The 18,968-nt window shown below is 41.1% G+C and overlaps 1 protein-coding gene across 1 annotated transcript; it reads right to left on the minus strand.

The window, feature by feature from the left end:
- Positions 1-12,861: 12,861 nt before the first annotated feature.
- LOC110044289 (uncharacterized) lies at positions 12,862-18,004 on the minus strand. The gene is made up of 4 exons (XM_089297388.1): positions 17,585-18,004; positions 16,550-16,669; positions 13,914-15,434; positions 12,862-12,956 (listed from the first exon to the last, which is right to left on the minus strand). The coding sequence occupies exons 1-4, from the start codon at positions 17,631-17,633 to the stop codon at positions 12,862-12,864; spliced, it is 1,785 nt and encodes a 594-aa protein (XP_089153514.1). The 5' UTR covers positions 17,634-18,004.
- Positions 18,005-18,968: the final 964 nt, after the last annotated feature.

Here is an 18,968-nt window from a genome sequence, read left to right on the forward strand (position 1 = left end):
TAAGAAGACCGGAGCTTTGAGGATCTGCCTAGACCCCAGACCGTTAAATACAGCACTTAGAAGAGAGAGATATCAGCTACCTCTGCTAGAGGACGTACTTCCTGAGCTGTCTGAAGCACGAGTCTTTTCCACAGTCGACCTAAAATCTGGTTACTGGCATTGTGTCTTGGCACCAGAATCAAGTGTCCTTACAACATTTGCCACTCCCTATGGCAGGAACCGTTGGTGTCGTCTACCTTTTGGTCTATCCGCATCGTCAGAGATATTCCAGAAACATCTACACCATGCCCTCGAGAACCTGGAAGGAGTCCTGTGTATTGCAGACGACATCCTGATCTGTGGAAAGAGGCAAAATGATGACGAAGCTACCTCAAACCATGACGAGAACCTGGAGAAGCTGCTTCAAAGATGTCTAGATTACGGCATAGTTCTGAACGCAGACAAGATGAAACTGCGCCAAAAAGAGGTTCCTTACATGGGTCACCTGTTATCGAGCGATGGTCTGAAACCTGACCCCGCTAAGGTGGAGGCTGTAACCAAAATGCCTAGACCAGAAGACGTGGAAGGAGTTCAAAGGCTCAATGGCTTCGTAAACTACTTGGCGAAGTTCCTTCCCAAGCTTTCGGAAATCATGGAGCCCATACGTCGCCTGACAAGAAAAGACACACAATGGCAATGGTCCGAGGAGCAGGACAGCGCATTCCAGAAGATACAACACATGGTCACACAAGCTCCAGTGCTGAGCTATTATGACCCTTGCAGTGAGCTCACTATCCAATGTGATGCAAGTCAAAGTGGCCTCGGAGCAGCTTTACTTCAGAATGGCCGACCCATTGCGTACGCAAGCCGAGCGTTGACAGAGACAGAGAAACGATAGGCGCAAATTGAAAAAGAGATGCTAGCTATCGTTTTCTCTCTTGAGCGATTCAACCAGTATACATTTGGTCGACATGTCAATGTGGAAAGTGACCACAAACCACTAGAAGTGATTCTTCAGAAGCCGCTTTCACGTGCACCACGGCGATTACAGGCAATGATGATGAGACTGCAGAAGTATGACTTCACCATCCACTATGAGCGCGGTAAAAACATGCACCTGGCCGACACGTTGTCGCGAGCTTTCCTCCCGTTTGAAGGTGATAATGAGGACGACGTAGAGTTTGTGAACATGGTCAACTATCTACCCATTTCTGACGAGCGCATCGCTGAAATTAAGGCTGCAACTGGGAAAGATCATTCTTTACAAAGTTTATCTGAAACCATTCTCAAGGGCTGGCAAGAAGAAAAGAAACTTGCCCCTGAACTGACTCACCCATATTTTGATATGCGGGATGAGTTGACTCTTCAAAATGGATTGATTTTCAAAGCAAATGCTGTGGTGATCCCTAAGAATCTTTGTGCAGACATGAAAGCAAGAATTCATGCCTCCCATTTAGGAACAGAGTCATGTCTAAGAAGAGCACGTAAATGTATCTACTGGCCCGGAATGTCGGCTGAAATCAAGCAGTACATCTCAGGATGCGAGATATGCAGGGAGTTCGACACAACGTCGCAACCCAATGAGTCCGTGATGAGCCACGAGGTCCCCTCTCGGCCCTGGGAGAAGGTAGGCGCTGACATCTTTACGCTGGATGGTAAAGACTATTTGGTTACCATCGACTACTACAGCAACTTTTGGGAGGTAGACAGGTTACCAGACACCAAGGCAAGCACAGCCATCCTGAAGCGGAAAAGCCACTTCTCCCGCTATGGAATACCTGATCAAGTCGTGAGCGACAATGGTCCACAGTTCACCTCCAAAGAATTTGTGTCATTCGCAAAGACCTGGGACTTTGAGCACCTAACCAGCAGTCCCGGGAACAGTAAGGCTAATGGCAAGGCAGAGTCTGGAGTAAAGACAGCCAAGCGTCTCCTACGGAAGTCTATCAAGTCTGGGACTGATCCGTATTTGGCTTTCCTTGATTATAGGAACACTCCTACCCAAGCGATGACCACGAGCCCTGCGCATCGTCTGATGGGCAGGCGGACCAAAACGCTCCTCCCTACGGCACAAAGCCTCCTTATGCCTAAGACAACCCAGTCTGGAATTGAAAAGAGCCAGTTGAAAGAGCGCCAACGGGCCCAAGCCAAGTATTACGACAGAAACACAAAGGATCTACCAGTACTAAGAGAAGGGGATGTCGTACGAATGAAACCCTTTAAGTTAGGTGCCAAGTCGTGGCCGAAGGCCCAAGTAACTGCAAGATTAGATGAGCGATCTTACACGGTAGAGGCTGAGAATGGAACTGTCTACCGAAGAAACAGGCAGCACCTGAAGAAGACATCAGAATCGCCGATTCAGCCCATTCAATCAGATCCAGTGGATGACTCGAGCATTCCCAGTCCAGATTCACTCTGCATCCCTACCTTATCTGCAGAACCAGTTGACAAACCCCCAGGATCGACCTCTTGTGAGGCCAATACCGATCAGCACCAGGGGCCAAGGCGTGACAGGAGACCCCCGGCGTACCTGAAGGACTACGTGTGCTCATGAATAACCATTTCAATTTACTAACTCTTTTGTTACAGTTCAGGGACTGATCACAGATTATTTCATTACAAGTCCTGGGAATTCCTCTTCTTGTCTGCATAATGTTTAGCTTTGGCTTTCATTTCGCCATCTCGGCCTCTCATCTCACTCTCTGTACTCTCCTCTCTCAATTCAGGTAGTTTAGTACGCATCTTCCTGCCAAACAAGAGTTCTGCTGGACTCACACCTGTGGTAGTACGAGGGGTTGACCTATATGCTACCAAATACTTGCGAACTTCCTTCTTCCATTCTTTTCCCTCAGCTTGAGCTATTTTCATTCTCTTGAGGAGGGACTTGTTTTGTCTTTCCACTTCGTCGTTCGCTTGTGGCCACAATGGTGTGGTCTTCCTGTGTTCTATGCCGTTATCCTCCAAATACCGCTCAAACACTTCTGATCTGAACTGTGGACCATTGTCGCTTCGAAGTGATTGAGGTAGTCCATGTGTGGTGAAGATTTTCTCCAAACACTCTATGACTTTCTCTGATGTTGTCGAACGCATGACTTCCACTTCATAGTATCTGCTGAAGTAATCAACGATGACTAAGACAGATTCTCCTGATGGTAATGGGCCTAATAGGTCTATGGCCAAATCTTGCCATGGGCTACTTGGTAATGGGGTTGACTTGATTGGCTCTGGGTTTGCCGGACTGCTTACAAGCTGACAGCCATGACAGGTTTTGTAAAACCTCTCGGCTTCCTTGTCAATCCCAGGCCACCATACCTTTGATCGCAATCTCTGCTTCATACTGACAATTCCTGGATGTCCTTCATGGGCAAGGCTCAGTACTCGAGGTCTCAACTTGCTCGGAATGACAATCCTGGTACCTCGAAGAATTAACTTGCCAATAACACACAGTTCGCCACATACTGGTATGTACTGCTTGTGCTGATCACCTTTCCAGTTTCCATCTTTAATGTGCTGACGCAATTCCACGAACTCTCTGTCCTTTGATGAGGCTTCTTCAATTTCACGTGTTGGCATCGCTTGAGGAGTGGCAGTTACTGCGACAAACCTGACAAATTCATCTGACACCTTGTGCGCTGATGAAGATTCTGCTTGCTCGTTCGCATGCAGTAAGCGTGACAACGGATCGGCAATATTCTGCTCTCCAGGTAGGTATTTGACTTGGAACTTGTATGGCTGTAATCGCAAGATCCATCTTTCGATTCGTACACACGGCTTCGATCTGCTTGAGTAGATTGTTTCCAACGGTTTGTGATCAGTGTACAGTTCAAATTCAATGCCGTAAAGGTACACATGGAATCGTTCACATGCCCATACAACAGCCAAGGCTTCTTTTTCCGTTTGCGAATAACGCTTTTCCACATCGCTTAGACTCTTGCTTGCGTAACTAATGACTCTTTTCCTGCCTTGCTGCTCCTGGATGAGGATCGCACTGAGGCCTACCGGGCTTGCGTCTGCTATGATTAGTGTCTTGGCATTTTTATCAAAGTAACCAAGAGTTTCTGCACTTGATAGCCTCCTCTTAAGCTCATTGAATGCGTTCTTCTGCTCTTCTCCAAACTCGAAACGGACACCCTTTTTGGTTAATCTGCGCAATGGCTCTGCGACCGTAGCAAAGTCCGGGATGAAACGAGCATTGTAGTTTGCCAGTCCCAGAAAGCTTCTGACTTCTGATGCACTCTGCGGTTCCCTTGCATCAACGATCGCTTTTACCTTGTCTTCCGCAGGGCCAATACCATTGTCGCTTAACACCAGTCCCATGAACACCATCTGGGTCATGTGGAACCTGCACTTCTCTGCATTCAGCGTGAGATTCTTCTCTTTCAGCCTCTCCAAAACTCGCTGCAATCTTCTGTCATGTTCTTCAGTGTTCTTCCCATGAATAATGATATCATCTGAGATGTTGGCAACACCTTCACAGCCTTGTAATGTTTGCTGAATGACATGCTGGTACACTTCTGGAGCTGAGCTTATCCCAAACATAAGGCGCTTGTACTGGTATAGTCCACAATGTGTAGTGAACGTTGTGATACTCCTGGAATCTGGATGGAGTTCTAATTGGTGATAACCCCATTTTAAATCCAGTTTACTGAACACTGTGCTTTGGTTGAGGTTTTGGAGCACTTCGTCTACCGTGGGTATGGGATAACGTTCTCTGATAATGGCTTCATTAGCCCTTCGCATATCTACACAAAGGCGTATTTCGTCATTCTGCTTTGGGACTACTACAACTGGACTAACCCACGGGGTCGGGCCCTTTACCGGTTCAATTATGTCCATGGCTACCAGTTCTTCAATCTTTTCTTTAACCTTGTCTCGAAGACTAAATGGGGTGCGCCTGACTGGTTGCGCCACAGGAGGTACATCCGGATTCACATGCAACTTAACTTGGTAATTCTTTAACTTTCCCACACCTTCAAAGATTTCTTTGTAATCGGACATAATCGTCTCATTAGATGTCACTGTGCAGATCTGGGTTCCTAATTTCAACACGCCTAGCTGTATGGCAGTTTCTCTTCCAAGTAGTGCCGCCCCTTCACCATTAATAACAACAAATTCGGCTTCGGTTTCTTTCCCCTCTACTCTTACCAGTGCTGAGAATGTTCCTAGAACGTTCAACGGCTGTTTACTGCCATACGCATAGAGCTTCTTATCGCTCTTTCTCGACACACACTTAATCTTGTCTTGCTTTAACTTTGACCACAGATTTTTGTCAATCACATTGGTGCTCGCACCCGAATCAATCAGCATTGCAACTACAACTCCGCCCACAGTAACATCTATTTTCTCAGGAGATGTAGCGGAATTCACAATAAATGCAAGCTCATCTTCATCTCTTTCACTTCCCACATACCTGACTGACTTCTTTTTCTTTCCTTTTGTCTTCTCTTCCCGTCTAGGTTTGGGAGGTTTGGCTGTTTTCGTTCTACACTGCGAGCCAAAATGGTCAGCTCCTCCACACTTATGGCCAGTTTTTCCTTTCGCAGGGCATTCAGAGTCTCGTCCAAAATGTCCTACTTTTCCACATCTGTAGCATGCTCGCTTTACAGACTCCTTCTCTTTGTCTTCTTGCTTGTCGCGGACCAAATTCACATCCTTTCTGCCTTCCATATTCTCCAGCTGTGATTGAACTCGCTCGTGATTTGCTGCCGTCGAAAGTAACAGCTCTAAGGCTAATTTCTCACCTTTTTCCAGTAGTTTCTTCCTTAATTCATGTGATATACATCTCTGCACGACTTGATCACGAATCTGGTTTTCGGCTTGTTCGCCGTAGTCAGTCCTTGACCACTTGCCTCAATCGCGTCACGAACTGAGCCACAGTTTCGCCGTCCTGTTGTTCCATGCTGCGGAACAGGTGATTTTGGTAAGTCGAATTTACCTTTGGAATGAAATAATCGTTCAAAGCCTTCACCGCTTTTTCGTAATCTTTCTCCTCGCCTGTGTCAGTCAACGTTTCGAAAATTTCTTGAACAGCTCTCCTCTGGATTTTATTATCCGCTTTATCCGCTTCGATGAGCAAGCCTTTGCTGTCGGCATACATCGAGAAACTTTTCAACCAACGCTGCCATCGCCTTCCCACGCCTGAAGGTTCACCATGTGGGTCGAAGGGTTTTAGACTCGTTAAATCGTCTATCTTTATTGACGCCATGGTCTGGGCAGTTGCAATTTCAATCCTCGTCGCCAGATGTCACGTTCCACAACCGATGGAACTGGATTATTGCAATGGACGGATACGACACACGTATCCGATCTAGAAGTCCGCCATGCTGCTTTAATAATCAACTTCCCAACTTACATTGCGCGCTTAAGTATATTATGTATGATGCACCGAAATGTACCTTACAAACACTACAATGTGCTAATAAAGTTGGTTTCGGTGATCTGAATGGTGAATATTGGCTCGGACTGGACAAAATTTACCGCCCGACCTCAGATGATAACAGCATGCTGCGTGTGGACTTGGAGGACTTTGAAGGGAATACTGCTTATGCCGAGTATAACAAGTTTGGTGCTGTGAGAGAGAATGACATGTACAAGCATGTTCAGGTCTTAAGGTATTTTTGTTATTTTTCCTCGGGCAGAGACTGTTACATACGAACAGTCAAACTTTCTCCTGGTCATCATGCGGCGTGCTACTTGATTATGTCAACATGTCGCTTATTTTTGATGAAAAGTGCATATAATTGGCGGGTAGATTTCGTTTTGAGCTGATAGATGCAAAGATGAAGTCAAAAATTTTGTCTTTCACTAATTGCATTTGTGCCTCAGTTTCTGCTGAAGTGTCTTTTGTGTGCGTGCCGAACGAAAATGTAATGAACAATTGAACAAATTCAAGTGAACATCACTCGAATAGAATGCGACTAATAGAGCGTTTTCACTCACGTGGTAAGGAGCCACGCAAATTTATTGAAACAGAAGGAAGTGTTTACATAAGAAAAGAGTTCAATTCCCACAGTATTGGTTTGGTGCACCAACATGGCCGCCGTTTCATTGTTTTGGAACACCAATATGGCTGCCGTAACGTCATGTGAAAACGCTCCATGTAACAAGTTTGGCCTCCACGAGACATTTCTTGACTAAGTATTTTTTTTCTGTCAGTTTAGTGTGTTAGTTCGCGAAGTTCGCAAAGAAAGTTCGTAAGCTCAGAGAATTTTGATCCGAAAGGTAGAGACGAGGCGGATCTTGGAACACATATTAAGGCTTAAAATAAGTTGCCGTGAAACTCTGAGGCCAAATGCCGCGAATTAAAACATGAAGTTTACAGAACATTTTCGAAATACTGCTCGATTAAACAAAGGTGGCGTGATGGTACAAAAATTTCTCTCGAAGAAAAAGTATTTCGAAACAAAAAATTCGCAAACACTTTTATGTTTTTTATATGTTAAAGTACATGTATTTGCTGTCCAAATTTAAGGCGAACGAAGACTTTCCCTTTGACTTGTAGCTTTCGAAAAGTGATTCGGACACTTGCATGTAGAGTCTTATTTTGAAATTGTTCGTTTATTCTGATAGCCAGCTTTCTAATCTTTAACTGAATATAGGATTTAGGTATCTAAAGTTCAAAGCAGAAGCGGTACATCGCTTGGTCGCTGGACACATCTAGAGCTATATCGTAACCTTAAAACTGTGGCCGCATATGTGTATACAAATTGCAATAAACAAACAATTGTGTAAGTGTTTCCATCTTTCTTCTGTCATTTTAAAGATTTTAATATTCACCTCTGCAAATTCAAATAAGACAATTCTTAGCTCGTGCCGGGCTTCCGGCGAGTGCGAAACGCTCCGCTCGCCCTAGACCACTTTTGCCAGCTTCGCTCGCCGGTTTCTTTTTTTCGCCCTATAACCCAGTCGGGAGCAAAGAGTGAATGGTTACATCAACCTCGTCCGGTGAATTCACCAAATATTTATTAAAGTTCACTTCACTTTGACGAATGCTTGTTCAGTTTTACCACTTTCTGCTTTGTCGCGGCATCTGATCTTGATTTGTTTTGTTGTTGTTGTTGTTGTTGTTGTTTTTTGTTTGTTTGTTTGTTTTTTTTTGCTTTGCCAAATGCGACAGAATGATCAAATTATAGAATTTATTCAGAAGTGGATTAATTGTGGAAACTCCAGTCGAATATATACTTGGACAGATTATTGGATGTCCAACAAGGAGAACTGTAATAGAGACTAGAGAGTAATTATACCCTAACAAACATGGGCCTATTATAGGTCAATATACACTCGTGTACAGTTGGCTCTCGTATTTTGCAACTCATTTCATTTCGGTCAATATAAGCCATTAGTCCAAGTGATTCAAGATGACTGGCTGACACATTTGGAATAATGTTGTTCATTACTGCAGGTGCAACAGACAGGAAGAAACAATTCCCATTTGGTGGAACACTGACACGGACCATATTGTGGTTTTATAGAATATTATCGAGGGTAGAAGACTCTTTACTGCTTACTAAGTCAGAGTGGAACAGTGTCACGCTACCTTTGAGAAAAACATAAAATTTGGATTCAACTTTGCATACTGACCAAGCGATTTCATATGCTAACAAAGATGTCCCATACATTTGGACGAATTAATAACTGAGTCTCGCTGTTCACACTCAAAGATGGCAAGTGCGACTGAGTTGAAATGCAATCTGCTTCACTTGGTTCATCCTCATCTGATGACATATTTGAATTCTCACGTGTTGCATTTAAGAAATTGTTTAATTTATCCAACATTATCACCTCATAGTCCTCTTGTCCAACATTGCTACTAGTATCTCCCTTTTCATCATCCTTTAACAAGCCAGGAGTAGCTTGAAACTGAAGTGAGGTTTACAAGCAAAGATGGCTTCCACCGGCTCGGTAAACATCACGAAAATTCACTTCTCGATAGCGTTGTTACCAATTTTTTTTTTGCTAACACCGAGGATGAGCCAAAGTTTCGCCCTTCCTGTCACAATTCAATGAACACTTTCAGGGAGCTTAACATGGGCACAGACAGAGACCGAAGTGAACTGGAAGTAGAATTGTCGTGTCTTTGGCGTGTATTCTCGACTTTTCGTTGAAATCGTCAAGTTGAAAATGGTAAAATGACAGTTTCACAACTCAGTGGTGTGGAAGAAAACTTCCCAAAAGTAAGAACATAAACTTCCGGACTGCGTCGCGGCTCACAAGCTTTGTAAACAATGCCGGGTAATTTTTTGTGGTCGAAATTGAAAGAAGAATTTGAAAGAAAACAGTTAACCACAGATTTCGCTACAGAGCAAAACTTGATTAGTTTGTTTGCTTCTCTTCTTATATATCGAACAAATACGTTTCCTACGAATTCCACGGTGCAAGAAAGCAAGGAAAATATACAGAGAAGAGTCACCCCTTTTTGTGGCCATTTTGCTCTTGCACATGACAAGTTGCACTCTTTGTATGACGTCATGCCGTGATACTTTCGGTTCCAAGATATTGAGAAGGAACACTCTTGAAAGGCTTCCTATGTTTGGCTGACACAAACATGCTGCGATTGGCTTGTGCCGTCAAACGAGGCAAGTTATCGTATCAGGCTCTATTTGCAATTTGCAGATTGTAATCTTGTTTTGTCGTATTCGATGCACATCATAGATCAAAGTCAAACTGTAAGCGAACGATTTTGGTGAAATAAACTAATGCCGGATTTAAACGTTTGGCTATCGTCGCGTTGAAAATTTAAGAAATAGAAAACATGTACCGTGTTTCTATCCAGTTTTAGAGACACGAGTGGAAGTTTGGGAGAACGAGAAACATTGTGGGAACACGTGCCGCAGGCGAGTGTTTCCACAGCTTATTCGAGTTCTCCCAAACTTTCACGAGTGTTTGTATAATTCAATAGAATCAAGGAGAACATATTTTCTATTTCTTTTAGAAAACAATGCGACGAAAAAAAGAAAAACAGCTTGTTTACTTTGATCATCAAAATGTAAATTCTCTTTGCTCGTCCCATCATTACGTCAACAGATCGTGTTAGTTCTGTGTTTCTGTCGAGTTACAGAAACAAGATTTTTAACCAATCAGCGCGCGTATTTCCTTAGGACTGTTCTCTAAAATTATATATATTAAAGGGTGGTCCACCAAGTTATTGATGAGAAGTTACTTGAATTTTAGCTGCTCAATATTTGCCTTTCTAGCCTGCCTAGCTGGCGGGATTTCGCGCGCGAGTTCTTTTGCAGATTCAGAGAGGCAAAATAAAGAATCGTCAAAACAAATGGTAACAACCATTGCAGAGCGTTTGAATGAACCTTATTTCACAAAAGCAGCAGCTGAGGAACCAAAATTTTGTTCCTATGTCATAAATTTCGAGTGGACGTTCTGTCACAGTTACTGAATATGGCCAGTATCATATTCAGCGGGCCGCACACCCCCACCCAGTTATTCTGGGAGAACCCTTCCCCGGGCCATTGAGGTTTATTGAGACCCTTTGTGAAGGTTTACACAATCAAACAAGAATATAAGTTGTGTAAACACAAAATCTAATGATAAATCGCCGCATTTCTGTGACAACACTTTGTCGGCAAACTTAAAATAACGTGGAAAAAAAAAATCAAAAAATCCTTTTAGTAGTTAAATATAGGCTTTTAAAAGTCTTTTCAAAGTCAAGGTTAAGGTGTTTGTTCAACACAGGACCTGTTGGATAGTTTTTTTTTTTCTTCTTTTTTTCTTTTTTTCTCCGCGGTTATTTACGTTTGTTACAGAAATGCAGCGATTTATATTTTGTTTTTACAGAAGTTGTTTTTATAATTGGTACTTGTGCAACTGCCCATTTGATAGAGGGTGTCCGCATAATATGGGGACCGCAACTGAGATAATTCTTTGCTCTGTTCACGAACACGTCTTTGAATCACCTTCACTTTGGGATGCTAACTGTGGGAACAGGATATCTCATTGGCCGTTTTTGATTACATTTGTTGATTAGTTTCAATTGCGACAGATAGTTCAGTCTGTACCCAGCCAAGGTCGAATATCGTTTGGAATCGATGGAAAAGTTCTCTGAAGCAAAGATCTGCAAGAGTTAAGCTGAACCAAGAGACGGCAATATTATGCTGTTTAGCTTTTATTCACCAGCAAATTCGAAGCGGTCGCACAGAGTTTGTTTACGATAAACGAGCAGGGGATTGCAAATGTTGACTAATATTCGTACTGAAAAAAAAACAATACTTTTAAAAATTAGCTTTTAAAAATCAGCCTTAAAATTGCTTGTAAATGTAAAAATGTCAAGCACGAATCTTGACGTCAAATAATATACTCATTTTAGTTCTATTTTAAAACTTGTGAGTCCACGGAAACTGGCGCTAGCAGTCACAGACTATATTAACAAATCGTGTTTCATAGAAAAGCTCTCTACTTGCTATACATACATTGCACAGGAAAACACTGGACTTTGTAATTACGTTATATCTGTCCGTAAATTTTCGGTTGTTGATTTAAAAATGTGCTTTTTAGCAATAAACAGGATTTGAAAGTCGGCTAACGAAATTATTCAAGTTATATGTATTAAAGAAAAGGCGTCGAGCGCACTCTCCTAGAAAGAAAACCGGAATAGCACAAAATAGCAAGTTAACTCTGGGCCTGCATTCTGCAAATCTCTCACGGTGATCATGGGGTACATGCAGAACTATGTTATAATTAGCACACTGTTATAACTAACCAAATGTTATAATTAGCAAGCACGATTTTATAATTGACAGAATGCTAGAATTTGCACAACTTCCTAAAGAATAGATAATCTACTTGTCTCACAGGTTTCATAAATATAACAGCTGAAATAACACTGTTATATAACGGTTACAGTTTACACCTACAGAGTAGTTTAAATAATTAAACTATCCGCATTTAATGCGCACTGAGATAAACGTAACGAACACACCCTTAATTTATACAAAGACTAACTGAGGCAGCGTACCACACTAAGCCGGTGGGATTTGAAAACGCAGCTTTTTTTTCTACTGTTAGGCCTACTGTGCACATTCATCCGTCACAAAAACGGAGCTTTTCGAAAACGCTCTACAAACCAAGGGAATTTGAAAACACCCCCTTTTCGTTTATGTTTGGACGGAAAACATTTTGAAAACGGAACTTTTCGAAAACGATGGCGTTACGATAATGACGTGATTTCTCTGACCGAGTTTTCCTCAAAAACAAATCCAAAATGACCGGTGATTGCTGCTTGTGTAGTGTGGACGTATTGAAATTTTTCCGGCGTAGTGTGGACATGACCCAAGAACAAAGCTACAAGCACTGCCTGAAGTAAAACTTTTTAAGAGACAAAAAGTGAAGATTTTAAGCGACCACTCTGAGTAGAGAGGTAAACGTTTCAGATAACTCTCGCTTTCAAGAAGGTAGGACACCTGTCTCCTTAGACATTGTGCAGGGGTAGAAAGACGATATTTCCTCATAGGCATCCCTGGATATGGTCAATCAAACCGTTGCCAAGAACGATATCACTGCTATATATTGCACAATGTTTTTTTAAAAAAATTGTCCTGTCTTTTGGACGAAAAATGGAAAAGCAGCATAAAAATTCTAGAAAAATATGAGTAATGTTCTCTACAAAACCTTTGATTGTTTTTTAGCCAGAACACGAAAATAACAGCGAAAAATTAAATCCGCACCATGCATACTAAACTTTCGCAGTTAATTAGCAATAAACCTATTTTAGGTGCGACGTTTAGCTAGCCTGACAATAAAACACAACAACAAAACAAAACTAACGCCTGAATTTCAATTTTATGAATATTACATTAAATAGCCATCACTGGCAAGTCTTCTACACATACACTGTAGCTCTAGTCCTCAAAGCAGAGTTCCTCGTCTGTTGGTTTATTGAAGAAGCTGGTAGTTATTTCTTCTGTGACGTCGCACTTGGCAGGAAGATAGTGCTCTCCAGTTTTCTCTCAGATAAAGCAATCCCTTTGCTGATGAGACAAACAAATGAGACGAGATAAAATGAATGTCGTGTTTTCAATGAAGAGGGTCCATTAGTCCTCCCCTTAATGCTCCTTTGCGCAGCTGAGGCTTCTCCTTATTTGGTACCTCAATTCATGACAGACGTTTTAAGATGACTGTCCCTGATACAGTGGAACCGCGGCTTAGCGCTTGCGGCCACCCCGTTCATGCGGCCACCTCGTTATTAAGGCCAACTAATTCTGGGGCGAGCAAAAGCTCAGTCACTGATTTTCGTATTTCAAGAGCCACAATAATACGGCCACCAAGTTCACACGGCCCGATTTCGGAAACCCATTGTTGACCGGATTATTGGGGTTTTACTGTAGAACGAAACAAAAGGATACATGGGGTCTGCATGGGGCAAACTTTGGAAAGAACCGGCACAGTTCTCAAAAAATCGGCTAGTCTCAATACTGAGAAAATTTGCGGCCAATTTATTTTTGAGGGCCAAATTTCATTTTTTAGATGATTTTGCAATAGTTAATCGATATCTTGACTCGCACTACGTAAGCTGTTTGCTTTCTAGAAATGCACTTGAAAACTTAAAGCAGAGCATCAAAAATTAATAGAGAAATAGATAAGTAAATAAGTAAATAAATAAATAAATAAATAAATAAATAAAAATAACTAACCGGATGAAATTTTACCGATTATAACTTATTTTCCGTCCAATAACGGCTATCGAAAATAAGGACTAGTTTTTTTTTTAAATCCGAAATCATGCATCAAGCCGTAACCACAGGAGGAAGAGAGGGTTTGCAATATAACTGTATACACCTGTACCACATTATCTCATCCCTCCTTCTAGTAGTATAGTACTTAGCTAAACAACGATGCCCTTATACCCTATTTTATCAAATTCAATTTAGTTATTTAAACTTCATCCGATTTTATTCAATTTTTTTTGTGCTGGAGGGAAGACTTACCTACGGACCATAATAACACGGCACCATTGAGAACAACAAACACTACATTGATAAACATAGAGTTGTTTTCTCCGTTATTCCTGCTGACGTCAGGCTGTGAATATATTGCACCGAGACAAACATTAAAGAAGATTATCCAAAGCGCAAACGTTTGTAGTCGATCTTCAAATTTTCCTTTCATTGGTCGAAAGATGGTGTACGTAATTCCAGAAACACTTGCTGCGATTACGGTAAAACCAATTTGAGAGCGGCTGTCGGACTCAAACAGAAGGATACATGAGATTAGCAAAAGCTTTCGGTACATCTCCACAATCTCCCAAAACCAGTAGCCCTCTTTATAATTTTCAAAAAACACTCTGAAGCCAAAAGCCATTTCTTCTTCGTCAGGATCACACTTCCGGTACTTGTAAATAGGAAACAGTAGCAACAGCGGAAAGGCAGCAGGATACAAGGCGAAGGCAGCTGCAATGTGCCAGAAGATATCGTGCCGAGTGGTAAAACAACGGATGGAGTAATCAGCCTTCAACAAAGAAATACATTCACCTCCATCTTTGTTAAAGCACACCTTCACGCAAACTCCTGGCAAGGGCAGAATGTCAATAATCTTCTTACTTGTGATTGGGTATGACAAAAGAAGAAATAAAAGAATATTTCGATAGCACGACTTCTTCAAGCCTGAGGTTTTCTTCAGTTTTTCGGAGATGGAAATCTCCAGCTTGTTGATGTGTCGCTTTTTCAGGAAGAGATAGAGCAATATCAGAGAAACGACCAAGATGTTAATAACAATGGCCAAAGTAAATTGTGTGAATGGGTCCAGTCGAAGGAAAGGATTAATGCAGCTCAGTGGTGCAAACTGCAAAATGTTTCCTTCAACGAACTTCAGCCATTTTTTCATGGAGATGAGAATTACAGGCCAGTAAACCCCAGCCAATGCCGTGAAAATGCCAACAACAACTTGATAAAATCCAATCACGATCTTGGAGCAGGACATGATGACATCTGCCACAGTGCGGCTACCATCGTTGCTTGTGCGTCTGGAGTCTCCCCAGAGAATCAGCACAAAGAGCATGGCAAAGACCACAATCACTACAACACATGAAACGATTGTAGCAGTCATGCTTGGACATTCCAGACATCTGTTAAATCGGAGGTAGTGATTGTTAGAGCAAGTTACACATAAGGTACCTTGGTATCCGACCTCACACGCTGAACCAATTCCACCGTTGCAGGTCCCTGGATAGGGGCATTTCAGCGGCTTGGGCAATGGCCCATGAAATATCGAGCAATTGCTATTGTATTCAGGTCCAAACGTGTGAATGTTTTCAACGAATTTCGTGTAATTGTCCATCGTCGTCTTGTTGTTCCACTTCCAGAAATAATTTGGTGCCAATATTGCTGTATCGTTTTTACAGGTAAGGCCGTAATCTGGACAAGCCGTGCAGGGCCCAAAACGATCCAAGCGGTAAAAATTATGAAGACAACTGCATGCACGATAACCAGCTGTCTTATTAGATTGCGTACCTGTTTTTAAATATGTAAGAATTTCATTAGTAATAATACACATGAAAAAATTACTCGATTCTGATTAGCTAAGAGCAGTGCAGTTCAAGTGTAACACCAGTGCAAAAAGTGTAACATCAGTGCAAAAAGTTCTGGATTATGATTGACTGAAAGACAATAGGAACTTTTCTAAGAAAATGATATCACGTAAAATGATGACGAAAATTTTGTGCTGAAAGTTTCTTAAATGAGAAAAAATGGCTTCAAGAAAGATCTTCCGGCACTTCCTCCGCGCGAATTTTTTCATGTTTATATTATCAATAAGTAATCATACGGCTTTTCTCGTTCAATTTGGAGTTAATTTGCACTCGTGAATTTTTCAAAAAGCTGAAATTACACTCGCCGAAGCGGGTCGTGCAATTTCAACTTTTTGAAAAACTCACTCGTGCAAATTAATTCCAAATTGAACTCGAAACCGAGTGATTACCTATACTAATAGCGATACAAACTGCGTTTCCTCACATGGGGACATAATTGATGAGTTCTCTGTTCAAGTTAGCGTGCCCAGTTTATCGACATCGCAAAGAATGTAATTCCGGACGTTTTCGCAAGGCGCATCTGTCGCGTCGTGCTTCTGTCGGTTCAATTTCCTTAGAGCTATGATCCATTCCCCTCAGTGATAATTTCAGTGGCAATAGACAAAACTCGAAATTGGCCTATATTGTGGGTAAAAAATTGTCAAGACAGGAGAATACCTGCTATTTCGAGGAAAAAAATTCTTTATTTAAAAAGACTAACAATACCCCACGGAGTTTAATGTTGAAGTAAAAGGCTAATACATGTTGGCTAAAAACAAACATGTACGCTAAAAAATTATCCTAGACGGATACTGCTTAATGAGAGAAAGAAAGCAAGTATTTAGCGAAAGCGGAAACTGTCTCGAGTTTTTGTCCAAGAAGGAACTCTTAGTAGGTTCATAGCTGAGTGATATACCTACTTGTCACGTCTACTTGAAAAACCCAGACAGCACGACTTCAAATCACCATTGAGCCTGGAATTTTTTTAACCGATTCTTTTGGTGACAACTTGTTTGAATATCTTGGTTATTAGTCTATGTATTCAGCATGGTCACTTACCGTACGGACATGCACGACAGTCGGCTGCGCTTCTTCCAGGATGATCTGTTTCTGGAACGTAAGAGCCCGTGCTGCAATTCTTACAGTCAAGTTGCCCCATTTCATCCTGATAAAAACCTCCTGAAAACGAGGTGATTATTGTTTAAATTTTGATTGAGGACTAGCATTTCATATGTTGTTGTTGTTGTTATCATTATTATTATTATTATTATTATTATTATTGTTATTATTACTCTTTACATTTAGAATAATGGGGCCTTTGAAATCGATAAGGAACTAGCAAGATTTTAGTATTTTAGTATTATTATTTATTACTGTACAGAAATTGATTTTATCAGAAATTTGAAATAATCTTTTCAAAGAGGTTATAGAAATTCATTTTTTTGCAGTGAAAAATAACTTATGAAATGTAAGTAGAATGTTTTAAGAGATAAATCACGTAAAGAAAAAGTTACTGGGATTTAAAGAATAAAACTGATTATTATTATATTGTTAATTATTATTATTATTATGATAATGTAATATTTTTATTGTCTCAACAAAGATAACATAGGTAATTGAAAAAAATAAAACAATGTAATTATAACAATTCTACACGTCGTCGTCGTTGTCGTTGTCGTCGTCGTCGTAGTAGTAGTTTTGAACGTAGTAGTATTGAACGTTACACATGAATACCACCATCTTACAGGCACAACGCTCGGGACTTGAAAGTTAAATAAATGTAGGCCTCATATGCGTGGGTACGACGCATGGTTAAAGTTCATCTCGTCCAAGTATGATGGTTCACATGATTTTTTTCAAAGTTCCGACTCCTTCATGCTTATTTTACCGAGTTATGCTTTTTATCTTTGCGGCTTAAAGAGTTTGTCTCAGAAACGTTTTCATGCTTGTTCTCTCAAACTGGTGCTTGGGGGTGAAATTAGGTAGTATGACGTCATCATGCATAAGGCTTTTGTCATATTAAAATTTTATGTTTTTGGCGCCATTTTCAGACATAGAACGCAGTTAATATATCAGAAAACTCTTCACAGTTACCTGCGGGACATTTCCAACAAGAACGACGGTTGCTATAGGTACCAGGCATGCAAAACCCGCAGACGCTGCAGCTGTAGTGAGGTTTGGGTATGGACGTTCCGCATTTAGAACATATGAAGCCTCAATTAATAAGATGATTAGCCACGAAACGAAATTCTCCATCGTACAGGGTTATATGGAAAGACGCCGACGGAGCACATTCCCTGAGGAAAAGAAATTAAACATTCTCAAGATGTTTAAAACACTTCAAGAAACTCTGCAAAGAAAAACATGCAGATGAAAGAAAGTTTTAGTGACTTTAGTGTACCGTGATTCATAGACTACAATAACGGCAGTATTGTTCTCAAAGAAAATGACAGAATTATCAGAGACCAGAATGAAGTGGCTGAAACGCTTAATGATTTCTTTAGCCATGTTAATGGCCACTGTGGAAAAAATACATATTAGAACAAAGCTGAATGCTTTATCCTCAAGAAAATGTCCTTTATTTTTTAGTCCGATCCATTTCATTCTTGTATCAGAATGCTGCGTTGGCGCGATTTCGTCGTCCGTGTTCGAAGACCATGTGCTATAACTCGGGTGGTCTAATTGTATGGTTTTTACGGTAGAGCGACCTTCGTTGCAAGTGAACCCAGGATGATACCTCGTGAGTTGAAAACATGTTGCTGATGTGGGCGACTCGAAGGAAAAGCTGTGTTTCTAGATCTTTGTGTAGTAAAAGTCCTGTCCTATAGACAATCTTGAAAATAACAACGAATAAAGCCGTGGACCACGATCGTATGCCTGATAGTTTCTAGTTTGGTTTTAATTAAGAGCAAAACTATTTAGCAACCCTTGTTACGCCGCAAAATTGCACAAAAATGCTTAGAAATTTAATTTTGGTTGTACTTTTGCATCAGACCAAATAAAGGAAGAGAGCAACAATTTTTTAGAGCAACTTTTGAGCAACTTTCGTTACATAAAGCAACTTTTGACTTTTAATGAGCAACGTTTTGAGAAATTGCAGGCAACTTTTTGGAAAATCCCGAGCAACTTGTGGAAAGCCCTAGTCGTCGCTGTCGTGAGCGCACGCCCACGAACAATACCGCTAGCCATGATAACCATGAGAAATAGAAATCAAAGCTGTTCAAATGAAAAGGAGAGACCAAATATCACTCAATTAAATTGCCGGTTTAAACTAAAGTTCAAAGGAGAGATCAGGGAGTTATAATGACTGGAGTATTTTGTGCCACTTTTGTTGGAATGCGTTTTATGTTCCCGTAATAATTGAAACGTGTTTTCTATCTTTAAATTGCATCTAACCTGATTAAGGTATTCTATTGAGGATGGTCGAAGATTTTTGCACTTACAAGAGTAATTGTAAAATCTTCCAAGTAGTAAGCAA

The sequence above is a fragment of the Orbicella faveolata genome, unplaced genomic scaffold (assembly GCF_042242905.1).
Source record: "Orbicella faveolata isolate gen_17 unplaced genomic scaffold, um_ofav_v1 contig_3, whole genome shotgun sequence".
In the NCBI taxonomy this organism is placed as follows: domain Eukaryota; kingdom Metazoa; phylum Cnidaria; class Anthozoa; order Scleractinia; family Merulinidae; genus Orbicella; species Orbicella faveolata.

Coding starts and splice junctions, on each gene's coding strand:
- LOC110044289 (XM_089297388.1), bottom strand. CDS start 17,633: ATGCCTGGTACCTATAGCAACCGTCGTTCTTGTTGGAAATGTCCCGCA. Junction 16,670..17,584: donor TTGTTGGAAATGTCCCGCAG/GTAACTGTGAAG, acceptor CCTCGTTTTCAG/GAGGTTTTTATCAGGATGAA. Junction 15,435..16,549: donor CTGTCGTGCATGTCCGTACG/GTAAGTGACCAT, acceptor ATTTAAAAACAG/GTACGCAATCTAATAAGACA.